General features: G+C 34.8%; 3 protein-coding genes across 4 annotated transcripts; 2 read left to right on the top strand and 1 right to left on the bottom strand.

Moving 5' to 3' along the window:
• Positions 1–640: 640 nt before the first annotated feature.
• On the bottom strand, positions 641–7,185 carry LOC113691093 (membrane-associated progesterone-binding protein 4). Of its 2 annotated transcripts, XM_027209292.2 has the most exons (8): positions 6,916–7,183; positions 6,736–6,812; positions 6,559–6,630; positions 6,267–6,304; positions 5,193–5,236; positions 4,731–4,777; positions 1,512–1,686; positions 641–1,102 (listed from the first exon to the last, which is right to left on the bottom strand). In XM_027209292.2, exons 1-8 carry the CDS (start codon positions 7,027–7,029, stop codon positions 935–937), a joined length of 735 nt encoding a protein of 244 aa, XP_027065093.1. In that variant the 5' UTR covers positions 7,030–7,183; the 3' UTR covers positions 641–934. The 2 variants fall into 2 exon arrangements, with proteins under 2 accessions (XP_027065093.1, XP_071906508.1); XM_072050407.1 differs by lacking the exons at positions 4,731–4,777; positions 5,193–5,236; positions 6,267–6,304 and having other exon boundaries at positions 6,916–7,185.
• A 14,306-nt stretch (positions 7,186–21,491) lies between these two features.
• On the top strand, positions 21,492–23,217 carry LOC113690673 (acyltransferase-like). Its single transcript, XM_072050164.1, has one exon. The coding sequence runs from the start codon at positions 21,529–21,531 to the stop codon at positions 22,522–22,524; it is 996 nt and encodes a 331-aa protein (XP_071906265.1). The 5' UTR covers positions 21,492–21,528; the 3' UTR covers positions 22,525–23,217.
• Positions 22,727–23,110, top strand: LOC140007681 (diaboline synthase-like). Its single transcript, XM_072050716.1, has one exon. The coding sequence runs from the start codon at positions 22,727–22,729 to the stop codon at positions 23,108–23,110; it is 384 nt and encodes a 127-aa protein (XP_071906817.1).
• Positions 23,218–26,650: the final 3,433 nt, after the last annotated feature.

Here is a 26,650-nt window from a genome sequence, read left to right as displayed (position 1 = left end):
TCAGGTCCCCATTTGAGTTGGTGGTGGTTCAGTCCCTTTCGGATTGTTCTTGAATTTTTTCAGGTTCCTCCTCTCCTTAGTATAGAGTTATGTATTCGGCCAAAAAAAGAGCAAAATTTAACCAAAAAATGGGCTTTGAATGAATTTTCTGTTATTTTTTATTTTTCTATTATATATTGTTATTTAGTCTTTTATTTTTTGTATTCTACCTTGAAAGTAATTGTCAGAACTTAAAAGGATGAGAAAAAGATTTAAAATAGAATGTTTTATGAAAAATACGTGACAATTTAATAGATATTAGGATAAGAAAAAGTGGGACAGAAGATCCTTTGTGCTAAATCAATCAAAGGAATCTTCAAAATAGAATGCTAGTCCATTTGAGAGCCTAGAATCCAAGATCTGTTTCTGGATTTCATTATAGTAACTCCAGACTATGATGTTGAAACCCCAGCAAACAAAAGAGCAAATTGGCGACCCTATTACTACTGATAAATGTGAAACAAGCAACTAAGAATCTACTACTACTAGAGCACAAATCTTCAAGATTTTTTTTTAAATATTGACGAAAACGAAATGACAATTTACACTTAAAAACTTGACGACAAGTATAAAAAATGTCAAGCCACCAGAACTCAGTTCGTTTACAACTTAGTCAAGAGCAGCAATTTCAACTCATTAATAAACCAAACCAATATTACAATGCCAAAGGCATCAACTGTAAAACAGGTACAAGAATATCCAAATTCCCAAAGCTGCATCTCAATTCTCAATAAGAATATCCAAATTCCCAAAGCTGCATCTCAATTCTCAATAAGCAGAACAGCTCTCTCTCTCTCTCTCTCTCTCTCTCTCTCTCTGTTATGGGGACGTATTCCCCTTCTAAAACTACATTAAAGTACATGGCAAACATTTCAGGAATAGTAATTTACAGTTTCTATATCCTACACTTCTTTGCAAAAAAATCGCATCCTTCATAAACTTCTAATCCAGCCTGTTCAAGTTCATCTTCTTTGTAGCATGCGCAGCGCTTGCTCATTTTCCCAGTCAAAGCTATTTCTATTGGTCGCTGAACTAGCCTCGGGTAGCCATCATCACACCAAACCTGACAGGAATGATTGAAGCTAAGAATTAGCCGACAACATTAACCGTAGATGCCTGCATGACAGTTCAATACTCTTGCACTTAGTTTCATATCACACTACGCGTGAAATGAATATGCAACCTTTATTAGTACATAGTAGACACGTTAATCTGTTGAACTACAAAGCAAAGACCAACATTTCACTCTTGCCTTGATTTCTCATTTTATAATATTCCTATTTCCTTCATCAAAGATGGAAAGTTGTATCTCTATATGCTGGGTAAGATCTTATACTTGGTAACAGTACCCGCACTATCCATCACAGAAATGTAATCTATTTGGACATGAGATAAACTGACATATTCTTCTCTTTACCACCTTTTTCTTTAATTTGTAAACATATTACAAAACAAAAGAATGCAAAGCTCACCTCTGAACCCTCATCCTGACTCCACCGTGAATTGCAACTAGGCACTTTAGCTTCTTCATCCTTTTGTTTTTCCAATAACTGTGCTCCTCTAGCTGCCTTTGCTTCTACCCCTTTTAAGTACTTAGTAGGGTTGCCCTTGGAATCATAGTAGCGACCGTCCAACTTACCAACATATCTGGCAATGGTAAAGCAAAGGCTGATGAAATATGACGTAACAAGCTTCAAAGAAAAATACTGGATGTCAAAAAGCTAGTGCGTGTCTTTAAGCCAAAAACCCAGAGATGGCAATAAGCTGGAAATGTCTAGCATTGCAGAACTCCACAATTATGAATGTTATCAAATACAAGGATCTGAACATTTTGAACCATATGATCCTATGCTTCTTGAAATTTCATTAACAGGAAGAAACTTGGGAAGATTGGGCAACTGAACATAGCATTACTTACCAATACCTGCTGGAACAAGTCCAGAACTAACAAATGTTGTCTCTTTCTCAAAACCCATAACCAGAAGATGGACCATCAAACCATTCTGATTCAGAAGACAAATTGATTTGAAAAGTTTTACCACATTGAAGACCAGGTAACTACATAGATGCTAAATGCTTCATGTTTGCATATATGGCAGAATTGAGCCCACCCCATTTGGCAAATGAGTTTTTTGAGTGTTTGTCTAAAACTGTATTGTAGCCTACTGTAGAAGTTGTAGGAAAATTTTTTGAAGTGTGTAAATTTTTGGATATTTTGAAGTGTATAGTTTAAAAACTTTAAGAATTATTTTGAGGTTACTGTAGCTAAAGTTGTTAAAAAACTTGTAGCACAAGAACTTGGCCAAAAACTTGTTTGCCAAACTTGTTTACTGTAGAAGTTGGTTACTGATTTTGTTCTTCCACTTCTGAAGTCCATAATTTTCTTGAATTCACATTTCTATCAAACACTTTTTAACTATTCAATTTTATGTTATTGTTGTTTACCTTTCTCTCAGGCTTTGGCTAGACATCTAATCCTACTCTTTTACTTTTTAACGGTAATCCTTACTCCTTGTAGTAACTAAAGTATTGAACGGTATTCTTTCATCCTATCTAATTGTTTAGTTACTTTTATGTAGTTACCTTAGCACAAAAATGCCATACTTGTTATAGCACACATCCACCTTAACATCCTGATAAACAATCATCTTTAAGTTGTTATTGAGGTAACAGACTACTCTTTACACCATGCACAAATGGTCTTACTGCTATACAATAGAAACCTCAATTTTATGAACACATGAATGATGCCTGAGATACTAAATCCTTTGAAGCACCTACCAGCTGGATTAACATGCTTCCCTGAATCATAGTTTATATAACAGTCCCAATCCAATCTAACCATTATATTTTTACTAAAGGTGCATTGCAGCATTCAGTCCAACTTTGATGAATACCATGCTTTTAGCACTTCTCTCCAAAGGTTTCATCTAAAATCAAGAGTTACCTTAGCTTTATATATAAAGGAAACTAAAAGGATGCATACCATTATCAAAAATATCTTACTCTAAATGCAACAAGTCAATTTAAAGATCCTGATGAGGGAATGACTAATTTCACCTTAAACATCATCACTATGATGGTGCATTCATCAAGCATTTTTTTTAGTATTATCTGGAATGATAGTACTCTCTAAATGCTTTTCTCTGAAAATGAACCATCCTTAGTCTACCTTGAAGAAAGAGCAACAATATTCTCTTTCAGATGAATTAACAGAACAAACAGCAAAGGTAGGAACACAGACCACTACATCTTTTTGTGCATGAGACAAGATGTTTAAATGGACTGAATATTTTAAATAACAAATTTTCTGTCCAAGGAAATTGGAAACAATTCTTGGAAAGACATCCAAATTTTTTACAAAGGGAGAAGGGAGAGCAAAGTTTCTAATATCAGTCATGGATTCTCAATATTGTTCACTTCCTGTCTATTCTGATTCCTCTAGATGGTCCTCATAAATGATGCATGGACTATAAACTATATATTCCTGCACTCGGCTTGACTTTTAAGCTCCCAGCCATTGAGTAGGCTCTCATAGTTATTATATCCCAAGCAGAATAAACACCAAATTTCAACAATAGGCTGCCATCTTAGAGTTACGTGGTAATATGTGCTTCCCCTGTCTTATTACACATAATAAAATATCCAAAAGGTATATTTTATTCCACTATCTATTTTAGTAATCTGGCTATCCCTCGCTGCATTCCATGTAAAATAATCAATTCCTCTGGGAGTTTTGGTGGTCCATATAGGTTTCTGACAGAAATTCCTCATATCTAGTAAGAGGACATCTTAGTTACCAACTATCTTTAATGTCCTTAGTCCTATGAACCAAAACTTTTCAAATAGGAGTTATCAACAATCCTAGTGAGACAGCCAATTTTTTTCAAAATCCATATTCACAATCTTCGAGTCCTTAATTCTTACTTTTTTAACTCAGAATCATTTTTCACTCCTCACGATATAGAAAAAGCGTGCTGGGGGCAAACATGTTGAAATAAGTGTTTTCTATCATTTCAGACCTTTTTCCGAATTTGGTTTTTTTTTGGGGGGGGGGGGAAGCGGGGGGGATCATGACTGGCAGTACACAGACAGATTAGGTATGTATGACTGGAAATAGTTGGCTCAACTGATTTTGCAAACAATGCTAGGGACCCTCCAAGAAATTGCAGGTGAACTTTTCTAGTACACTTGGCTCAATCAAGTAACAAGCTTGAAAAGATTTACAGAAAGGCTAATACTTTTAGAATATCTTATCTTATTCGAACACGAAAGCGAAAAAGAATCTTGGTTTGCAGATGGGAGAGATTCATGGTTGATTAGGGGATGAGAAGAATCATACAAAATATGTTGCACGCACGACCACAGTATGAGAAGCAGCGTTAGATGTCTGGTACTAATGTACAAAAAGACAGTAGATTATTGCAGTTGCAATGAACTTTCGCTTAAAGCAGAATTCAGATCTTTTTTACCAGATGCTTTACTATATAACTGTGTCATTTTTATGGAGCCCCAAATCCTATATCTACTGAGAACATCTCTTCCCTGAAGCCCTCGTCAAGTTTAGACAAGGGAAAGCTATACAAAATTATGAAAGGAAAGGCTCATTGAAGGGAGGGAGATGCACCAAGGGGAGATAGTATTTCCTGCCAAAATGTAAATTTAAAAGTGCATTGATATGCATTACTTACATGTAAGTTTTGAAATAGAAATCACGCCAGTCAACAACACTTTTAACCTACACAAATGAAAATGCAAGATAACCATCAAGCTCATCTACAGTGATTAGTAAAGGAAACTCCACTATATTCATAGATGTCATCAGATCAAGTTGTGCAGACAACTGCAACTAGTACAAGTATAGCGACTTCATTGTTATGCAAAATAGTTGTTAAAGGGTCAGCAGATGGACTGCATAGGAGATAAGTTCATAAAGATTAACACAACCAAAAGAAAACCAACTCACAAGACCAATAGCCAACTTCATTGAAATTATAACCAATTAAGAAAGATATAACTTAATCAATGACTCTTGGTTTTGAAAAAGATATAGTTCTGTAAAGCTATTGACACACAAATAGATAATATGTAGAGATAGCAATCACAATAACAGCACAAAAAGAGAACAGTGAAAAAAAAGTACACTGGATTACCTCAGGACTGGATAGACCCTGCAGTGAATCAGTAAGTCCATCCCCTGAGCATAAATGATAGGTAATTCACAAAAAGGAAAAGAAGCGCACAAGTAACTCGAGCAATAATCAACAAGAAATAAAAACTGGAATTGAGCATAGGAAAGATAAGAATTTCACACCCAAAATTCACAGTGGTAGTGATGCAATGGAAAATGGATGCCATTGCAGACCACCCAAATTCCTGCAATTTTGGTAGCAACAGGCGTGCACTAATTTTGCCTAAAGAAACATCACATCAATTTTTTGGGCCTAAATAAGTTGGAAAGTTATAGCATATGCATGCAACCATGCTGGATATATACAAAATGAACTTTGGAATACAGTGTTCTACAGGTGTCACACACATTAGTAACTTCAATAAATACCCATCCTGGTTACTCCTCCAGTACTATTCAAGAATCTATATTCAAATATTTGATGAAAAAAAGATGATGTATAGGAAAGAAATAGGACTAATTTGCCATAATGACAGCCTTGGACTAATGTAGCAATTCTGTTAATGTGGTCAGATCATTGTAATCAACAAATTCCTTTTCATAATTATTAAACACACTTACATATAGACAGAATGAACTACAAAAGCATGTTGCTTTTGAAGTTTTATGGACAGGAAAGAACAAAATCACTACTCCAAACAGATCTCTGCAATGAGAATTTAATCATAAGAATTTGACTTATGTCTGCGAAAAGTAAAATAATATGAGAAAAGTCAAGCTCAATTGAAAACAATGCCTTTTGTAAATGCCTTATGTGCAACTCCAACCTCCATTCCCTAAGTCATTTACATTTCTGGGTTAAGTTCTAACCCACACAGATTGTAAATTTAGACTCAGAATTCATTGCAGAACTCCAGTATCTTACCAAGTAGCAGATCAAATGAATGCCAAAATTTGTTTCGCCTAACTCACCACATCAATAACCTAGCGGCTAAATTTCCACGACCACTGTTCAAATCAAAGGCCTTCTCAACTTACAAACATGTACACCTCAGAGCAACAAAGTTATTAAATTGTTACTTAACAAACTATATACCTGTAAAATTTCCCGAAACAAATGCCCTAGAAGCATCCCTACATAAAAGAATTTTCAGAGCGAAAGGTCTTAGTACACACACCAAGAACAGTAGCAAAGCGAATTCAAACATACTAAAAATGTCATATGCATCAATCTCATACAGCTTCTACACTTGAATATTTTGAACAGATTGACGACTCGAGCCAAAATATGCAATTGGATAATACAGTAACAAGTTGAAAAACTACTAATTCAACATAGCAAATTATAGAATCAAGAATATGAAACACAAAATGTAAAATAAATATACCTTCCAGCAAAATGATTGTAACCCCCTCCAGCACCGTAATGACTCTTTCCTTTTGTTACATCGAACACTGACCTGATTTTGATTAATTCCCAACAAAACCAACCATAAAAAACTCAACAAAACACAAGAACTAATAGAAATTTGATCAACCGGAGAAAAAGGAGATTAATTAATTACCCAACAATGGCAAGGTATATGGGCAGCTGAGGATCAGAGCCATTGTAAAAAGACAGCTCTTCTGCACTGAATAGTCTCTGCACAAGAAATCAACATCAAGACAGCATTTTTATGCATCTTTTTGAACAAGAATACTGATCAAACCCAAAAAAAAGTAACAAAAACCCAGAAATTCTTTACAGGCTGTAATGGTGGTGGGCTGCTAATCAATGAGCTGAGCGGAAAAATCTTGAAGAAGAGAAAAGATATGAGAGCAATGACAAGTGGGATCCCCAGAAAAGGGGACCAACGCATTTTGCTATATATATAATCTTTTGGGTTCAAGGGAAATTGAAGATTCTGGCGGAGCAAAATCAGTAGGAATAGGTGGTACTCAATCTGGTGGTCTTCGCCGATAGCCGGCAGCAGCTGAGGTTCCCCAACTAAAATAAAGGAAACTTTTGTACGAGGAAAAATTTGTCAATACAGCAACTAAACTATTTAATTTAATTTAATTTAATCCCACTTGATTTTCACGTCACAGAAGTGGTATAATAGTCAGTTTGTTAAAATCTGCCCAGGGTTAATGTGCCAATTCATGGAAACTTCATTGCATAACTTACAAATGGTATAAAATTAGGAAATGTATTGTAGTAGTACGAGAAAGAAAAAAAAAATGAAATGCAAAATAGGAACAAGAGAAATGTTATTGACACTCCCTTATTTATTTGTTTGTGACTTTTTACTATATTATTTTGTCCATAAAATACATCTTATCATGTGAAAAATACAAACGATAGTTTTGAAATTTAATAGTACGTGATGGTCTAAATCTTTAGTTGTTTCGACCTTTTAGATATACATATTCCTTCAAGAGATGATTGGGACTAGGGATGGCAATCGGGTCTAAATCAGGTTGGCGGGTCGGATCCTGACCCGACCCGTCAGAAAATCTGTTGACCCGAACCCGACCCGTCAACCCGTAACGGATCAGGTATGCTGACCCGAACCCGAAAATTTCGGGTTGGCGGGTCGACCCGAAATAACTCGAAACTTAATTTTAATTTATTACTGTAATTTTTAATAAAATCAATTTCTCGCAAAACTAATTACATAATCAAGTAATAAAAATTTAAAATAAGTAATTCCAAACCAAATCTAAAATAAATTAAACACCGTAAAAGTGTTTTATCCCAAACAAAATATAAAATAAATTAAAACAGTATAAAAGCAAAAAATAATATTTATCCAAATATAATAATTTCAACTTCACACAAATTAAATAAATTCATTTAGGATTAAGTAATTAATGCCTTTGGAAAAAAAGAATAACTTAGTTTAGTTAGATAAAATTATTTTTATGTTTATTAAATTATTTTTAATTCGTAAACGGGTCATATCGGGTCATATCAGGTCACCACGGGTTGACCCGAAATCGACCTGCTTTCTTTTCGGGTTCATCGGGTTCAACCCGATTCTGACCCGAACTCCCGAAACCTCAACCCAAAGCCATTAATTTCGTGTTAGGTTCGTGTCGTGCTTTCAGGTCGTGTCGAAAATTGCCACCCCTAATTGGGACGCGGAGCAGAGGGTCATTGTTATACAATTAATAATTCACTTCATTTTTAATTAAGTTTTGCTGTAACTTCTTTTGGTATTATTACTTCCTTGATAACTCAATACATGTACTCTTTACCTGTATATTCATTCATAGCACAAAAAATTTTGCTATTCAAACTGCATTATATACTCATCGCCAATACATTACAAGATGCGTCATAAACAGACGATTTTGTCCATGGAACTATATTTTTCATTAGAGATTACAATCCAGAACAAAATGAAAAGAATGTATTGGCAAGAATGTTAGACCATAAAGAAACTATTATATCTCATTAATGATGTTATGCTTGCCTTTGGCACCTTGGAGAGAAGCAAATCCTAATCGAACTCATGGTAAAATTTCATATGGGTTCAATGCATTTTTATCTCCAATGCGGGGTCGAAATCATTGGTTGCCAGGTTGGTTAAATGCTGTTAATGAAATAGTAATTCATCGTTCTTAACAATAGCTCCTGCATGCAAACGTTTTGATTCATCTTGCTATTGTTTTGGGTTTACATACAACTATATATTGATCCTAATAAAACTTACTTTATGGGATGGAGGGAGCACAAGATTAGATACCTCTTGAGTCATAAATAAATTAAATTAAAATTTGATTTAGAGGATGTAAACTTCTTAAAGAGAGAGAAATAATTACTTTAGAAAGAAAGAGATTATGATTCTAACATGAGATCGATTAGTTAGACCATAAGATTGGTAAGGCCAAGTACCTTACCAATCTTCCCATTAAGAGAAAGTAGAATGAGAAAATTACTTGAACTTTGATATTGAAAATTATTGATAATTCCTAAATATCAATTCTTTCTAACCTTTTTTTTTTAAAAAAAAAAAAAATTTCCCGTGTCCCTTTGTTTTAGACACGCATACCTGATATGTTTTGGATACATAGTTAGTTTGTTAAACCTTTAAGGGATAAAGAGTATAAATTTAGATATTTATTGCATTTATAACTCTCAAAATTACAAATTTCTCTCAGATGCTACCAGAATTAATTCTATAATCAAATAATTAATTGCATGTCTAACTTTTTAAAAGAATTACTACTAATGGAACTTTGGATATGAATTCATCATCACTTATAATTGTGTTAACTTTTCATATCAACCATCCTCTGACATAGATCTGACTTGTCTTTGCTACTTAATTGGAACCTATTTTTCTTCTAATTTATCAAGTAAAATCTACATATCATAACATCTAACAAAGCAGAACCACAGAAGATTTTGTAGATGTAAACTTCAAAACCTTTTAGCAAATAGTTCTTGCAATAGTTGCACCTCTCTTGAAACTCACCAAGTTTTAGTGGATTATTTTCCTTTTCTCTTATACAAACTTTTGCTTTATTCTATGGTTGTGGTTACTGTTGTAGTAACTTGGTTAACCAGAAAAGTTCTATACATGTTTTGAATTTAAACTTAAAAATTAAATATTGTTAATTACTCGCGTCGACTAATAATATTCTTCCCTAATTTTGGGGGTATTGCTGAATGCAGCCCTTGTTCTTTTACCTCTTACTCATATAATTCCCTATTGTGGTAAGAATTAATGGGTATAAGACATATATTTAAAGGAAAAATAAGAAAAACTTATGGAATAGCCACGTAAATTGCACGTACATATTTAAAACTATTGAAAAAAAAATGAAAATATGTCTCTTATCATTGATACTATCCTTAGCACTGTTTTTAATTCTTGAACATCAATAGAAATTTGAAAAATGCTAAACATAAGCAATCAAAGGTTTAGTGTAGGTTTATTGATTTTGAAATGGATTTCAGTGAACTGAGTACGAAAAATTAAAGAAATGTATGGCTTTAGGTCTATGTTGAATCTCAGGAAGGATTATAATGGATGCCTTAATGGACTTTCATTAATCAATTCCAAAAAGAATTATTGCTAATTCTCCACAAAATTTGAAAATATTTTCTTATCCTAACAATTTTTATCATTGTTCAAGATTTTTCAGTTTAATAACTTTATGCTTATGATACTGTTAATTAAAAAATTTTATGGGTAATTTCTTGTTGCATTTTGCACACGTAAGGGAGTTGGTGCCTGTGGGTAGAGATTTATTTCTACAATTTGTTTATGAGAATGTATATTATGCAACTAGTGACACATTGATAACTAGTGTTTGTTGTAGAATGATTTTTGTTCATGCTAACTCATCTTTAATTATTTTTTTGCTGATACATTGGGAGTTAACTGGGAAAGATCCAATTAACCAGTACATGTAAATATACTATTATAGTTCTTATTTCTACACACATTAATGCACTAAACAAGTAAAACCATTATTTTTAAATGACTAAGGACTTCTGAATCTAGCAGTGGAAAACCGCATGAATTGTGCAAGGCAAAGTAATTCTAAATTTTTATAAGTAGATCACAATTAATTTAGAGGACGTAAAGATGTTAAAACAGAGAGAAATTAATAACTAATAGCAATTTTATTGTAAAGAGGGAGACTGTGATTCTAACATTTGATCAATTAGTTAGTTGACAAGATTGGTAAAACCCAAGTACCCAATCTACTCATTAAAAGAAAGGACAATAGCAACACATACATTTTGATGTTGAAGATTTACATATAATTCTCAACTATCAATTCATCTTTATTGATCATTATTCCATTTCCTATATCCTTAAAATGTTAGGTGTATCCACATCCTAATTCTTATATAATTATGCGGTTTTCCTAAAATGAATTTAAATATTTGTTTATTTATGTAACCTCAAAGTCACAATATCCGTGATGCTACCAAATTTTTATGAGAAAATAACTAATTGCATGTTCTACTTTTACGCAAAATTTATCATATCCACAAGCAGCGGACATGCATAATCTTTGGGTAGATAATTTTTATTTCAGTTTTAAAAGGCAAGGATAACACATGCGCACACGCTAGCACGTGCGCACGCACGCACGCACGCACATACACATATATGTGTGTGCATGTGTGTAGGGTATATATATGCATATATAAAATATATGCATATATCTTTATTTGTATAAAATATATGTATATATATCGATATACACATATACATACATACATATATATATATATATATATATATATATATATATGCTAGTTTTTTTAAAAAAATTTTCAATTAAAATTTCGTTCTCATTAAAAAAAAAAACACAAGCAAATTCATATGGACGGAGAATATCCTACTCGTAGCTAATGCAAATTTTAAAAGTAAATGAAAAGTACTTACTCACTTACATATAGAAAACAGCTCTTTTAGACTATTAATGTAATCAATTAAATTCAACGTCCGTGTAAGGCCCGAAGACAACCTAAGAGGGGGGTAAATTAGGTTGATTATAAAAACTAATCAAATTATGGACACATTTTTGTTCAATATGAAATTTATCATCTTTCCTAGGTGACCATATAATGAAGCAATTAGTAAAAAAATAAGTTTGCTTGGGAGTAGAAGAGATAAGCAATTTAAATATCACAAGATAACAATAAGTAAATAAGAAGGGAAGAATTGCAAACCAATTGACTACCAAACTCCTTTTGAGCATGTAGATCAATTTATAGAACAAGCTTCTTCAAATTAATGAAATACAACCAATCTTGTGTACAAAGGAAGGTTCACTTTCTCCTTGCCCCAAGCTCCACTCGATCAAGTTAGGAAGTTTTATTATTTCTCAGGACAACCCTCACAGAGCTACACTATTGAAGTATTCACTCACAAATGAAAAGTTTACAACGAATTTCACACCACCAAGACTACAAATCTTTCTTGAAGAGTATTTTCTCACTAAAATCACTCTAGATCTTTTGTATCTTTAGTGTGCAAAAGTTATTTGAAGTTTCTGATATGCACTATTTATACAAGACCAAGAAAGTGCTTCATTAAACTTCCAACGGATAGAAAGTAGCTGCACAGTCAACTAGCCATTGGAGTATCGGACGTCCGGTCCGTCTGAATTTCCCGTCCGACAGTTGGCAGTGAGCTTGAGAGAAATTCTTTAATTCTATCGGACGTCCGGTGCTTGCGTCCAAAAGCAGACAATGAGTTAGAAGGAATATCTCAATTCTATCGGACGTCCGGTATTGTCTTTGTGAGCGTCCGACAGCTTTCGTCGAATTTGAAGGATCCTATCGGACGTCCGATGCTTGCATCTGATCGAAATCAGTGAACTAGGGAGAATGTCTTATGTCCTTCGGACGTCCGGTGATAGAGTTCTTCATGCGTCCGAAGTTGCGCAATGATTATCGGACGTCCGATCTTGTCTTCACAAGCGTCCAACAGCTTTCAACAAACTTTGTTTCTTTTAATTGCACTTGATTTTTGAATCCGATTTACTTCATAATTGAAAGGATCTTTGAGGAGATATTAGTACTATCCATTTGTTTTGTAAACATCAAAAGACAAGGATCAAGATTAACAGTCTGTTCTTCTTCTTCATGCCAACATGAAAAATCACGGGACCTTTCTTCCGACTTCCACTACCTGATTGCACTGATTTATTCTCTATAACCACTTACTTTTCCCTCGCCTTACTCCTAGTGTTATAATGTGATTACCCCGAAATATCCTGTGCAACTTTACAAATCTACCTGATATATATATATATATATATATATATATATGCTAGTTAAATCTTTCCAAAATCCAATTTTAACTATTCCAAAAAAAAAAAAAAACAATGTTCCAGTTTCAAAGCCTGTATGTCTCCACATTAAACAGCATCATCCTCACTTCTATTAGTGCAGGTGCTAATCTGCTTGTCGTCTTGCCAAAAATTTTCTTTTAGACATGCTTTTATTAACCCTGCAAAGGCATATATTGAAGTTTTACTAAAGCAAGAAGAAAACCTGAAACGTCTCACAATGATCCATATTTAAAAAGCAAAAATTCAGATGGAAAGGATGAGAAATGGCCAGTAAGAGGCTACAATGTCCAGGGAATAAAATCTGCCAAATTGCTTCCTGGAATCTTTTCATTGTTTCCATGCTTCCCATGGATTTCCAATATTCTCGAGAAATAATGTTTAAATTCGTTTATTGCATCTGACTCAGCCATCTCCTATAACTTGCTGGCTCCAATTTTTTTGTTCCCAACTCGGCTCCATTTCTGGAAACGTAACAGTTTGAACTTTTGTTATCTTGAACAATTTGAAGGATATTGTAACTTCATACAATAGACACAAAGAAGGTCAAACTACATAGAAGGGGAAGAAATGATATTTACACATATCACCAACGTAAAGTCCTTAAAAGAATAATGAATCCAATCATAAATAACTCAAAACAAAAAATTTTGGAGAAATTAAAATCAAAACTATAGAATTGCGTACCTTATCGAGCAAACTTGTATTAAAACTCTCTCCGTAAGAAGAGCTCAATCTATTTGACAGATATTTGACAGATATACTGACTCAAGTGACAATTTTTTTTATATATAAATTCAAATCTCTATTTTACCTTGGCCAAAATCCTTCAATTTACTGTAGAAATCTAGCAAGAAGTGCCGCATAATCAAATTTCTAAACATTTTAATGCAAGAAACTTTAGTAACCAAAAAAAAAAAAAAAGACTTAGAAAACCCACCTGAAGTAGAACCAACCCAATAGGTTCGAAGAAACATACTGAACTGCTGACTAGCTCAATTAAAATACCACGACACAGAGGCAGGAAATGAAGAGAAACCAAAGGACGAAGGAAGAAAGCTAATGATTTGGATAGGATTAGTAATGTTAGGGAGAAAAATCTCGAGATAACCCATCAAAGAGACCCGATGTATAAGTTAGGAATCCAACGTTGATCCAAAAGTTTAAACTGTTAGGTTTCCTCTTCTTACTTATATTTTAACTGCTTTTTCTCCATCTTTTACTCATGGACATAACAATCTCCTCCTTCATAAGTAACCCCTCATATTGAACCCAAGTTTACAACCTCTTCTCTAAACTTATTTTAATACTCAATGCAAACTCACCTTAACACCTAAGGTCACAATCATAGACCCACTTTTCTACTTGATTTTGGACCCCTGTCAATCGAATCCCCTGCCAAACTCATAGTGCACCTGATGGAATACCAACCACTCTCCATGGTATTTCAGTCTACCACCAAAAAAAGAATTTTCATCGATCCAATCCGAAAAAAATCAACGTGCCAATGTGTAGCCCAGACTTGTAATTAGAATTTCAGTCCATCACCAAAAAGAGAATTTTCATCGGTCCAACTCTAAGAAAAATCCACATTCCAATAGTCCACCACCAAAAAGAGAATTTTCACCGATACCAACGAGTAGTCTAGACTCGTAATCAAAAGCTCTGATACCACCTGTTAAGGAGAAAAATCTTGAGAGAGTCCATCAAAGAAACCCAATATGTAAGTTGGGAACTCAACATTGACCGAAAAATTTAAGTTGTTAGATCTCGGGTCCTTATTTATATATTAATCGTTCTTTCTCCATCTTTCAAACTAATGCAGGACCTAATTCTTTGTTCAAGAACTTAACAATTTCATTTAGGAAGGTTTTTTTTATGGAAGTAACTAGCTAGCTTTCTTATTATTTAGTTACTTGAAATAGTAACCAAAGAATTTTCTATTTGTATGAATTTAGAAATTATGAGTTATTTCCTATTCTGTAGGTTAGGACTTAGCAATTTTTCCCGTTATTATTTGGGTGTTGACCAACTAATTTAGCTTATTAATAGGTGTGAATTGGCATACTATAAAGTAGCGCAAAAGGGGTGACACTAGCTTTATACATGAAGTGAGAGAAATTATACAATGGTTGGATTTGAATTTAAGTTGTATTCTTGTATTTCTCTCATAATAAAGAATGAACGTAGACTTGATGATGGAGTCGAATCATATTAAATCTTGTGTGTCATCTATATTTCGTGCTAATGACTTATTTGTCATTAAATTATTGTATATTTGATCTTTCAATAGTCATTTATTTCATGTCTAGACCAAACAAGAAACAGCAGTAAATGTTCAAGTAGGAGATGATAGTAGTAGTTTTTTGCAACGTGTTTAAGTAAGAAAAGTGGCTAGGGTTCTGTACATTCTGCAATAAAATTGGTTATGTGGAAACCAATTTTTTTTTTTCCGTAAGAATCCAAATTTAAAGCTAATTAAGGATAAAAAGGATTCATTGATAAATCATAAATTGAAGCAGGTTTACATTCCTAAACTTTCATCCTGATCCTATTGGGAAAGGGTCTTGCAGCTACGGGCTCTTTTTTTTTTTTTTTTTTTTTTTAATTTCATGAGGATCAATAGTGATGACTCGCACCTGTAATTTATTAGTTACACGTGAAGTGTTTTATCAACTAGATTACACTTCGTTGTCACTGTAGATTAGGATTTGAGTCTGTGTGATTGTTTGAATTCTTTGATTCATCATGTTTCTCCTAATTCTACATTGTTGCAGTAACAACGAGGATGATAGTACTACATTTGATCCAAAGTTTTGATTTTACTTTCATGTTCGCTTCTTTGATACCTGGATCTTCTACTATTCATTCTGATTTGGTTCAGCATCGTCTTGTTCCTTTTCGGCTGGCTGATATTGGGCCAGGTCTGATGATGATGGAAAGCATTCATTGTAGCAAAATCCAGTTTTTCTGGGTTTTGGTGTGGGTACTATTTTATCTATGGGCAGCAATTTTGTTGTTCATTTAGGTAAGGATTGTAAAGATCTTTTTTGGTTGACAAATGTGGTTGAAGCTCCTTTTGCTGTCCATGATTGGTGCAAGTCCACAATACAGGGTGCCTCGAATGGCTCATCAGAATATTATTTATCTAGCTTCATCTTCTCATCAAACTTGAACTTTGTCTCTGGTAGATGATGGCTTATCCCAAGAAGGTGTTTCGGCTAGATCAAGCTTGTACTTGGGATTGGAAAGTCGAGAGATGCTGAATGCAGGATTTCTAAAACTTCTCAAGGAACTCTACGATGCACATACTCAGGTGATCATATATAGGTCACTTAATGTCCAGGTTGATCAGGCAAATTTGGTGAATCAGGAGGATTTGAATGAGTTCCATCAACAAATTCTCGTCGATTTGGAGCTTCAAACAGCCCTGTTAAACTAGTCTTAGATTATATAATTTTGGGTTCTCTGGCTTTGCAAATTGTAAATCCTCTTGTAGATGAATTTCCCATGGTGCAAGATTCTATGAAGAAAAAGAAGCTTGGTCATCATAAGATTAAGGGCCCGTTTGATAAGTGTGAAGTTTGAAGTGTGAATTCTGAAATTTGAAAAGTAAGTACTGAAAGTATTAAATTATTGAATGAATTAAATTACATCCGTTTGATAATTAACTGAATCATAATGCTGAATTGAAATATCACAAAAATATACGTATTTTGTCTTTAAAAAAATTGCCTTGATTTATGTATTTATAAAGAAAGAAAAGTTTATATGTGAGAGAGAGCCAGAAAATAATGAAATAATTTAGAAATGGTGTTTAAGTGTATGTATCTGTGCATGAGAGGTGCATATTTGCATGCGTGTGTGTGTGTGTGTGAATAGAAAGCGAACACATGTATACTTTGTGCAAAAGCACGTATGGTAGAGTGCTATATGTATGAAAGTTATAGTACGTGTCATCAATTCAGAAAATTTAGTGAAATTTTTTCATTTAAAAGTTTGTATACAAATTAAGCTGTGCTTAATATATTAACGGATAAGGCATTTCCGTTGTCAAACACGCTGAATTCAAAAAATTTCTAAATGAATTAATTATTTGCGTTAAATTCAGTTCCCCTCCTAATTTTTATTTTCTTTTTTGTGTTAATAAAATGAAATAAATTATTTGCTTAGAAAATAGTGATAATTGCAACTAAGAAAGAAATGAAAAATTTGCTTGAAAAGTAACTCTAGAACAACGAGGCAGTAGATGGGGGAAGCTAGGGATGGGAAATGAAAGGGATTTGAATTTGAATCAATCAACGAGTGTTTATATCTCCCGTTTTCTAATGAAGGGTGACAGGAGCGACGAGTGATGGAGTTAGTGGGGTATTGACGCTGTGGTTATCAGGGAACAGGGCGGGTACAAGATAAGAGAGGCCACAGATGTGAAATTTGGATTAATTGAATGACTCTCCAAAAGTTGGTAGATGTTAGCATCGTAGCAGCTGGAAAGTGACCATACGTTGCCAAAGTGGTCTGCAAATCTCGAACTAGCAGTACGTGTGATGCTACATTTTTCGTGTTCACAAAACTACTGATATAATTTTCCACCGTCCCATAAAGATAGGTTTATTTTTTTCACACAAATTAAGAAATTTAGTTAATATAATTGCAACAATTATTCTTTGTTGATACTTTACTCAAATATCCCTTGTTAATATTAGATCATTCATTCAAAGTTAGAGGTACATATTACTATATTGCTCCTGAAACTTAGAGTACTTTGGTTTCTCAATGCAAGAGTCAATTTAGTTAATGTTACATATTTGACTGAAATGAACAACAAAATTAAAATTGCTAAACAAATCAAACTTTTCAATTTGGAGTCAATAGAAGGTAACTAACATATTCAAAAATTTATAATAATTATGTACATTAAATATGGACATGTTGGTAACTACTCTTTAAAAAAGGAAATAAATCTATAATTTGGGACAAACACAATAAGAAAATAAGCCTATCTTCATGGAGGGGGTATGTAATTTGCAACGAAAGTCCCTTGGCTTGGTGGGCTGCTTCAGCTACTAGTTTTCTAGTGCCGTTTCACATTAACCCGTACCACCACCTCCGCTGAGGTTATTTGTCCACAAAATATCTGTGATGCTCGTATGAATTAGATGTTGTTGGAGACATTTTTTAAAATTTTACTATAATAGTGTATGTGAGAAATTTGACATTTTAAATGTATTGGGGGATGTTTTTAAAATTTAAAATTTATTAAAGAACCACCCATCACCCTATGCCACTGCCACCACCTCTCTCTCCTCCACCTCTTTCTCCTCTCCTCCCTCTAGCTTCCTCCTCCCTCCTCTCCCCTCCCCTCCTCCCTCCTTCTCCCTTCTCACCTCCCTTCCCTTCCCCCGCATCTTCCTCCTCTCCCCTCCCCCGGTAATTGGTTGCAACCGGCGATCTAGTTGCAGGTTGGGCCAGGGGAGAGGGGAGGGTAAGAGGGAGGAGGGAAATGGGAGAGGAGAAAGGACGGGGAGGAGGGGTGAGGGTGGTGGTGGCAGTGGAGAATGGAGGTGTGGCGGCAGTGGCGGAGGGCGATGAGTAGTGGTGGTAGATAGTGTGTGGAAGAATAAAGATGGGAGTTTTTTAAATTTAATTTTTTGCATTATTTTTAGGTGTATTTTTATAGTTATTTTCAGAGTTTTATTTTTAATGTAGACTCCGCGAAAAAAAAATAGTTTTTGAGAAAAAGAGAAAAACCCCACAAAAAAAAAAAAAAAAAAAAAGAGATGATGGTCTAAGATCGGACCTATCTGAAAGTGGAAGGTTAAAGAGTAAAGAGCTCATGGTCATTTGTCACGTGCTTGTGAATGAGATGGAATAATGCAAAGCTCAGCCAAGTCTGTGAGCAGTGAAGGAGAAAAGCAAAGGAAGATGATAGATCTCAACCAACTTTCCGGCAAATGAAATCAAACAATTGATAAAATGAGAAGGACGAAAGAGTGGATCGGCTAACCAAAGGCAGTTGACAAGAAGATGTTTTTCTCAACCTAAAATGGGTATCAAGCCAGACTTAAATTCATGCAATGAATACAAAGATCAGGAGCCAGTTAGGATAACGCACATCAACTCTACAAAAAAAAAATTGCAAGTTTAGTTGCAGTCTTAAATTCAAATCAATCTCATCAAGTTTGCTTCGGATTCTTTTAGTTCTTGTCAATCAACTTCAACCCAATTTCCATTAGTCAATTTTATTTAGATCATATTTACATATATACCAGGTATTTCTAGATTATGAAACCCTTTATTGTTATTTTGTCTTGTTTCTTAGGAATTTGTATTGATCTCCATTATTTTTCTTCGCCATCGGGCCAATGAACCCACTTCATCTTTAACAACAGGAAGACCACTGAACCTAAATCATTGAAAGAAAAGAAATCGGGGAACAGGGTGGGTATGAGAGATGCCACAGATGTGGTGGAGGAGGAGTTCGACAGCTTTTTTTTCTTTTTTTCTTCTGTTTTTTTTTTTTTTGGGATAAATTTGGATCAATCAATTGAATGACTCTCGAAATGTTAACAGATATTAGTATCGTGGCAACTGGAAAAGTAACCATGTTGCCTAAGAACAAGTGGTCTGCAAGTCTGGAACTTGCAGCATCTGCGATGCTACATTTTTCCACGTTCACAAATCTACATGTTAAAAACTAATATATGTAATTTGCAACAAAAGTCCCTTAACTTGGTGGCCTGGTTCAGCCACTAATTTTCTACTGCCGCTTCACATTACCATCCGCCACCGTCACCGCCACTGCCTCCGGTGAGGTTATTTGTCCGCAAAATATCTCTGATGCTCGATATGAATTAGATGTTTTTGGAAATATTTTTTAAAAAAAAATTTATTATAACAGTGTATGTGAAAAACTTGACAATGCAAACGTATTTGGCGGTGTTTTTAAGGTTTAAAATTTTATTGGAATTTTTTTTAAAAAAAAATTGTTGAAAAAACTTACCACAACCATCCACCACCACCACCCATCACCCTCCGCCACCGCCACCACCCTTCCCTCCTCCAACGCTGCCACTACCCTTCCCTCCTCCCTCCACCGCTGCCACCCTTTTGCTATAATATTTTGAGAGTACCTTAAACGTTATTCTAAAGCAACAAATTGGTGTTACAATCACTGCAATAAAACTGATACACAAAGTGGTATTAGTCAAATAAACAAAGCAATATGGATAAATAAAGAATGAATTTTATATACACTGACTGTATATACATTATCACGGTTGAATATACAACACATATGCAAAATTTGAGTTTTAAATTCAAATTCCGATTATGTGTCATGCATCTAATGGTGGAAGAGTATGTACAGAAGATTAATCTATAAATAAAATTTGCCAACAATGTTACAACTAAACCATAGCAAGAGCAACCTTGGAAGGACGTTCTGAACAATGGTTGTTGGAGGTTGTTTTCTTTAAGGTCCATGTTTCACGTTTAGGATCTGGTTGTTGGGAGTAGGACCAAAGAATCAAATGTTTTAGAAGCCACTATACTAGGATTCTGGTGCATGAGGCTTATAAAATATAACACTAGGGTAAACATAATGGCAGTTGCATCCAGGACAGACTAGATAAGTAAATCTGCTCAATATCTTGATAAACAAACTATAAACTTTGCCTTATATTAAACATAATGTGCAGTTCGATATCGATTTGTGTCAACAATTTGCTGTCATAATGTTTGCTTTGAGCGGTGTAAAGGGAATCATGACAGTTTAAACAAATACAAACTATTACAATTGTTATGTCAATGAAAAACTAAATAGTAGTAGCTGTATATTCTCTGGTGTCTTCTCTACCGCGCTGCAACATGCAATCCAGCATTTAAGAAAAAGGGTTTCAATTAAGGGGAAAGTTTTGTCATGGAAGTGGTAATTTTTTCTGATAAACTCTTAAGTTCTACAAGTGAAGTGCTATCTTCGCTGAAAGGGGAGTAAAATCTTTGATTCACGTGTACAATCAAGTGGTAAATTAAGTACGTTTTTTCCTTAACATCAAAATCACCAAAATGTTTTTGCATAGCAGTGAAAGGAGTAAGTATTGCAAATGGTATTAAGAGAAGGTTCTATAAGTGAAATGGTAAGTTCGAGTAGTGAAAAGTTAAAACTTACCACTACGCTTGCTAATCAAGAACTTTACACTGATTATTATCATGGCAGTTAGTTGTCAGAATAATCCTATGGTGCAATTCATGGTTCAGATGTACTGATCAATTCGAATATGGATGGATAGGTTTGATTGCGAGACAAAACTATCAAAGAATGATAAAATTTGTTGTCTCTTTGAACGTTGTTGACTCGGCGTATACATTTGTTTGGTTGGAGTGTACAATAATTATGCTGGTGCATATATGTATACCCTACAATTGAAACTGGCAATTACCGGTACAAAAGCTCCTTGTCCAAATTTGATGCTCCCATTTTCCTTCTATATATATCTGAAACCACCAAGAACAATTAAGAAGTATTAGGCATCAGAAACACAATAAGCATCATGAGCCTCAAGGATTCTTCTCTGCTAGAGATACTTTCTGAAAGATTGATTAAACCATTTTCTCCCACCCCTCCTTCGTTAAGATCCTACAAGCTGTCTCGCAAAGACCAGATGGTGCATACTAGATATGTTCCCTGGGCTTTCTTTTATCCTGCGGACAATAATCCTGAGGGAAAGGACAGATCTTCATTAACTGAAACTGAAACATTTGAGCTGCTTCAAACTTCGCTATCTAAGACTCTGGCATACTATTATCCCTTTGCTGGAAGGCTAAAAAATAATAGTTTTGTTGATTGCAATGACATGGGAGTTCAGCTTACTGAAGCTCGAATCAAGTGTTCAATGCTTGAAATTCTCAAACAAGAGAACTCTCATTTGAAAGATCTTGTTTTTCCTAGACTTTTCTTCACTGATGTCATTCCTACTGAATGTAGTCTATTGATCGTTCAGGTTAGCTTTTTCAACTGTGGAGGCGTGGCAGTAGCCCTGTGCGCGTCCCACAAGGTCATGGATGCATCAACCACGTGCAATTTCATGAATGATTGGTCTTCCATGGCTCGTACACTGAATGATCATGTTCCAACTCCTCTGTTCAATGGTGCTTCTCTATTCCCACCTATTGAGGATAGTAAGTGCTCATCCAACAATGAGCTGAAAGCTCCAAAACCACCAGAAAGCTGCATCACAAGGAGATTCTTGTTCCAGTCAGCCAAAATAGATGAACTCAAGAATATCGCAGTCAATTCATCAGGGGTTTGTAATCCTACTCGATATGAAGTTGTGACTGCACTACTTTTCAGGTGTGCTGTGGCTGCAGCAAAAGCAAATTCGGGTTCTTTCCAGCCATCCATGCTGTCTAACACTGTCAACTTGCGACGCTTAACTGTTCCTCCATTACCAAAAGATTTTTTTTTTTTTTTCAACAGCCTGAATCAGACTTTTTGTTGTTTTATAAACCTAATCCCAGAATTAACCTCAAAAGCCGGCAACTCTTGAGGCAATCCCAGGGACTTATATCCCAACCCAAACCCAACCCCAACCCCGATGTGGGACAAATGTACCTATAGGGGGGACCTGCTGCTAAGTGGGATACTACCACCCAATACCCTTTCAACCCTGAGGCAATTTGTCATTACCAAAAGATTCAGTTGGCAACTTTTTAACATCTTTTCCAGTCTCAGCCACAATAGAAAGCCACATGAAACTCTCAGACTTGGTTCATCAGATAAGAAACAAAAAACTGAAGCTCCACGAGGAGTACAACAAAGGAAATGATGGGGCAAAGGATGCTATCCCCTCTTCTCAATGTGCTAAGGCGGATCATGAAGTTGCAAGTGAGAGATTTGATCAATTTTACCTCTGCAGCAGCTCGTGTGGATTTCCATTCTACGATGTTGATTTTGGATCTGGGAAGCCTGTGATGGTGTGTGATACCAATCAAACTGGTGCCAAGAATCGTTTCTTTTTGAGGGATATAAGGGATGGGGATGCAGTTGAAGCCGTTGTTACTCTAGATCCAACAGACATGTACTTCTTCCAAGGCAATGAAGAGCTGCTTGCATTTGCTTCTTTAAATTCATAACATGCTATTGCTGGTACGGGGCCTGAATCCTGTGTCCTACAATTATTCCCATTCCAGACTACTTGTTATTCCTGTTTTATGGGCTTTTGTAATTTCTTTATCTTTTTCCTGTGCACTTTGCTTTGTTCTCGCATCCCATTCCCAGTAATGTAATGCAACAAGGGTTAATGCAAAGCCTACACCCTGCAAGTTTTAGGTGTCAACCATTTGCATCTTAATCTTCTATTGGTAACAATTTAGTACCTAGTCTTTGATATTCTATCACTTTGATCCGATTAATATTTGACTTGCACCATTAGCTGTGATCTAAATTTGCACCATTAAACTTCATTTCTTGATCATCACTGAGACAGAGACGTACGCCCTCGCACCGGTGCCCGCCCCATTAACACCCTGCAAAACAGATTAGGGATGCTGATACGGCTGCAAACCAGTCAGATTTCTAAGCACTTCTTTTGACTTTCACTGTTTCAATGTTGAAATATACAAATGGGGAATAGAAAACTATTCGGTTTCATGGGGGGTGAGACCTAAAGGCATGCATGCCATTTTCTGGGTCTTAACCTGGCTCAAATTTTATGAGGTCAAAATTTTGAGAAGGTCAAATTTTAATTTCCATGTCTTGGCTGTTGTCTTTTTGTTTGGTTTATAGATGTCAATTGCGGTAAATATTCCTCCAGAAATTTGCTTAGTATGCCAGCAGGTTTCTTACTCCAAATTCGTTGGCAAAATAACAAAACACGTAGCTCATACTATATGCGATCCTTAGTAAATACAACACTATATTTGAATATTATGATACTACTGATCAAGTTTTGGTCTTGTAGTTAGCATTGAAATCACAAAATGAAGTTTTGGTCTAATGGTTAATATTGAAACCTTGAGCTTTAAAGATTTTGAATTCAAATCCCCTTCTCTCTCTTCGTTTCTTATATCTCACCTCTTTCCTACTAGAAAAAATTAAAAAATAAATAAGTATAGTAATAGAATGTTGTAAATTCGCATGTTACGTTCAAATTTTCCTCAAAAGTATGATTATGAATTTGGCCAAAAAGTATAACTTTGGCAAAATTACAAACAAAGAATCGTATGTGGATAATGTAAACACGTTTGATATTATAGAACTTTAGGTATGGGGTTGTTTACTAGAGTTTGGAGATTTTAAGTTATATTAAGATTAGTTTTAACTCCTATCTTGTGTTGAAGATATTAGATTAATTATAATTTCATCAGAATACTGACATTTTATGTGTAAGATGAAAAAGTAAGATGTGAATTTTTGTAATTTTATACATAACTAAGATCCATGTTTATTTTGAGAGAAATTTTAAAATTTTGTCACCAAAATTGAAATAATTCTCAAGGAAATGTTAATTGTACTCGTTATTCACACTCTATGGCATCTATCTTATGAAAAGATTATAAACCCTTATCCTATTTTCTTGTCATGCTCATAGATTGAATTTATAATACAAGCAAAAGGCCAAAATAGTCCCTAAATTGTTTATCAAAGCGGAAATACTCCCTAAACTTTAATCGTGACCAATTTGGTTTCTCAATGATAGATGCCTAGTCAATCTAGCCCTTTCCAGGCTGAGTCACCAGTGACATAAAAGTCAACCGGGGGACAAAGGGACAAAAAACGAAGCCTGCATTAGCAATAATTTCTTAAATCTTGGTCAGCCATTGGATCAAAAAGTAATGGAATTATATGCTATAATATTTACATGCTGCTCTAATTTTTTGATGGAAGAGAAATAGTTACTGCAAAAGGAAAAATTTATTTGGTTGGTGGTTTATTAGCAAAAATTTATTCGTTTGTATTATTAGCATATTTTTTAGCTATTTTTTTATTTTACATATATTATATTAAAAAAATGTTACAATATTTTTTACAAAATACTATTCCAAATAATTTACTGTGCAAACACACCATTTCGTCCAAATACAAGCAATGGTTGCTGTTTGCCGGTCAACTGATCACGGCTCACCTACTCTTGAATCTTGTTGGAGCATGAATGCCCTAACATGTCAACAATTTGTAAGGCAAGCTCTTCAAATCTTTCTGCCAGTGATCTTTCTGTCGGCACCTGTGGCACAGAGCTTATTTGCAATTTGCATTACCTGCGCGCCAGTAGAGCCAAGACCATAAAATTACCTGACACAACCCATGATGGGGTTTGGTATTTTCAACTGTATCCTACATGCAAAGGGACCTCCAATTTGCCCAGCTGTTCAAGTTTAATTTGACAGAATGATAAGACTTTTCCTTCAGTACTCTATTTTTCTGTCGTTCATGTTCAAGTTTAATTTGACAGAATGGTAAGATTTTTTGTGAAAACCCTAGAAAATTTTTGTGTAAGTCTTACATGTATTATTTTCATTTTGCTATTAGAAATAATAATTGATCGATTAAATATCAAAATTTAAATTTTACAACAAAATCGAGAAATTATAAATACTTTGGAATGGTGTAAAAATATATATAACCAAAGTTAGGAGTTAATGTGTAAACTAACAAAACTATAGCTCCTTAGTAAGCAATTAAATTGATACCAAATGACCTAACTAACCTTGAGTCTTGACTAAACCACCATGCGGCCAACAAACTATCAGAATGGTAGCAATAAAACTGAGTGGAGAGCAATAAACCTTGAGTCTTGACTATTAGAATTGTTCCCACCGACTGGAGAGGAAGTGAGTGATCAGTTCTTTGGAGTTATCGACTGGGAGAGTGAGTGAGATAGCTCTCCATTTTTCCTTAGGCAGCAACAGCCGAGAGAGGAAAAAAAAAAAAGAGCAACTGAACCGCTTTTCCATTTCTGCACTTTTTAACCAACCAAAGCCGAGAGCTAAGAGGAGAAACCAGGCTGCAACTTCGAGTATCAGCTACATCAGTGGGGAGAAGGATAGCGGTGCAAGAGTGGGAGGAACCAGAGCAGAGAGAAGAGAGTAATATGTAATTATCGAGCTTCAGGAGGAAAAAGGTAAGAAACTCCAACAATCTCTTGTTTATTTATCTGGTATAAATGAATATGTAAGCTGCATGTTAGGTTCTAGCAAAGAAAATGAGTTCTTGACCGAGGGAAACTCTGTTTAGTAACTGACTAAGTGCTAGAAAAGAAAACTGAAATCACCGAGAAGATGAACCGGAATTGCAGCTTGTTAACCGAGTTTTCTGTGGAGAATAATGTTAGGAAATGCATGTAAAATGTTTACTCTAAGTATTATGAGAAGATTAGCTGAACAGGTTTGTGAAATCTGGAAATTTGGATGTGTAAAGGTTGATTAGAACCTGCAGGAATTTTTCAGTCTCATCCGAGAGGGGGAAATGCTGAGGTTTCTAGCTGTCTCCTTGAATTTTTATGCTAAGCTGTAATATATATTGCATTAAAGCTTGGTCTGAACATGCATGAAAGATTTGAACATAAACGGAAGAGTTTATTGGAGAAGAGTTGTGTCAAACTGATTGCTGCACAAATCAGTCACAGCTTGACCGAGAGAGAGAAGTAGACTTCAGATTGCTTGTGCGTAGCTTTT

This window comes from Coffea arabica, chromosome 5c (assembly GCF_036785885.1).
Source record: "Coffea arabica cultivar ET-39 chromosome 5c, Coffea Arabica ET-39 HiFi, whole genome shotgun sequence".
Taxonomy (NCBI): domain Eukaryota; kingdom Viridiplantae; phylum Streptophyta; class Magnoliopsida; order Gentianales; family Rubiaceae; genus Coffea; species Coffea arabica.
Note: the sequence above shows the minus strand (reverse complement) of the source record. Positions and strands in the feature narration are given on the sequence as shown.

Bases quoted from the DNA above. Each gene is read 5' to 3' on its own strand.
- LOC113691093 (XM_027209292.2), bottom strand. From the start codon at position 7,029: ATGCGTTGGTCCCCTTTTCTGGGGATCCCACTTGTCATTGCTCTCATA. The intron at 6,305-6,558 runs GTATATTTATTT...TCTTTTATGTAG, and splicing joins TACAATCATTTTGCTGGAAG to GGATGCTTCTAGGGCATTTG. The intron at 1,687-4,730 runs GTAAGTAATGCA...TACCATTGCCAG, and splicing joins TTCTATTTCAAAACTTACAT to ATATGTTGGTAAGTTGGACG.
- LOC113690673 (XM_072050164.1), top strand. From the start codon at position 21,529: ATGAGCCTCAAGGATTCTTCTCTGCTAGAGATACTTTCTGAAAGATTG.
- LOC140007681 (XM_072050716.1), top strand. From the start codon at position 22,727: ATGAAACTCTCAGACTTGGTTCATCAGATAAGAAACAAAAAACTGAAG.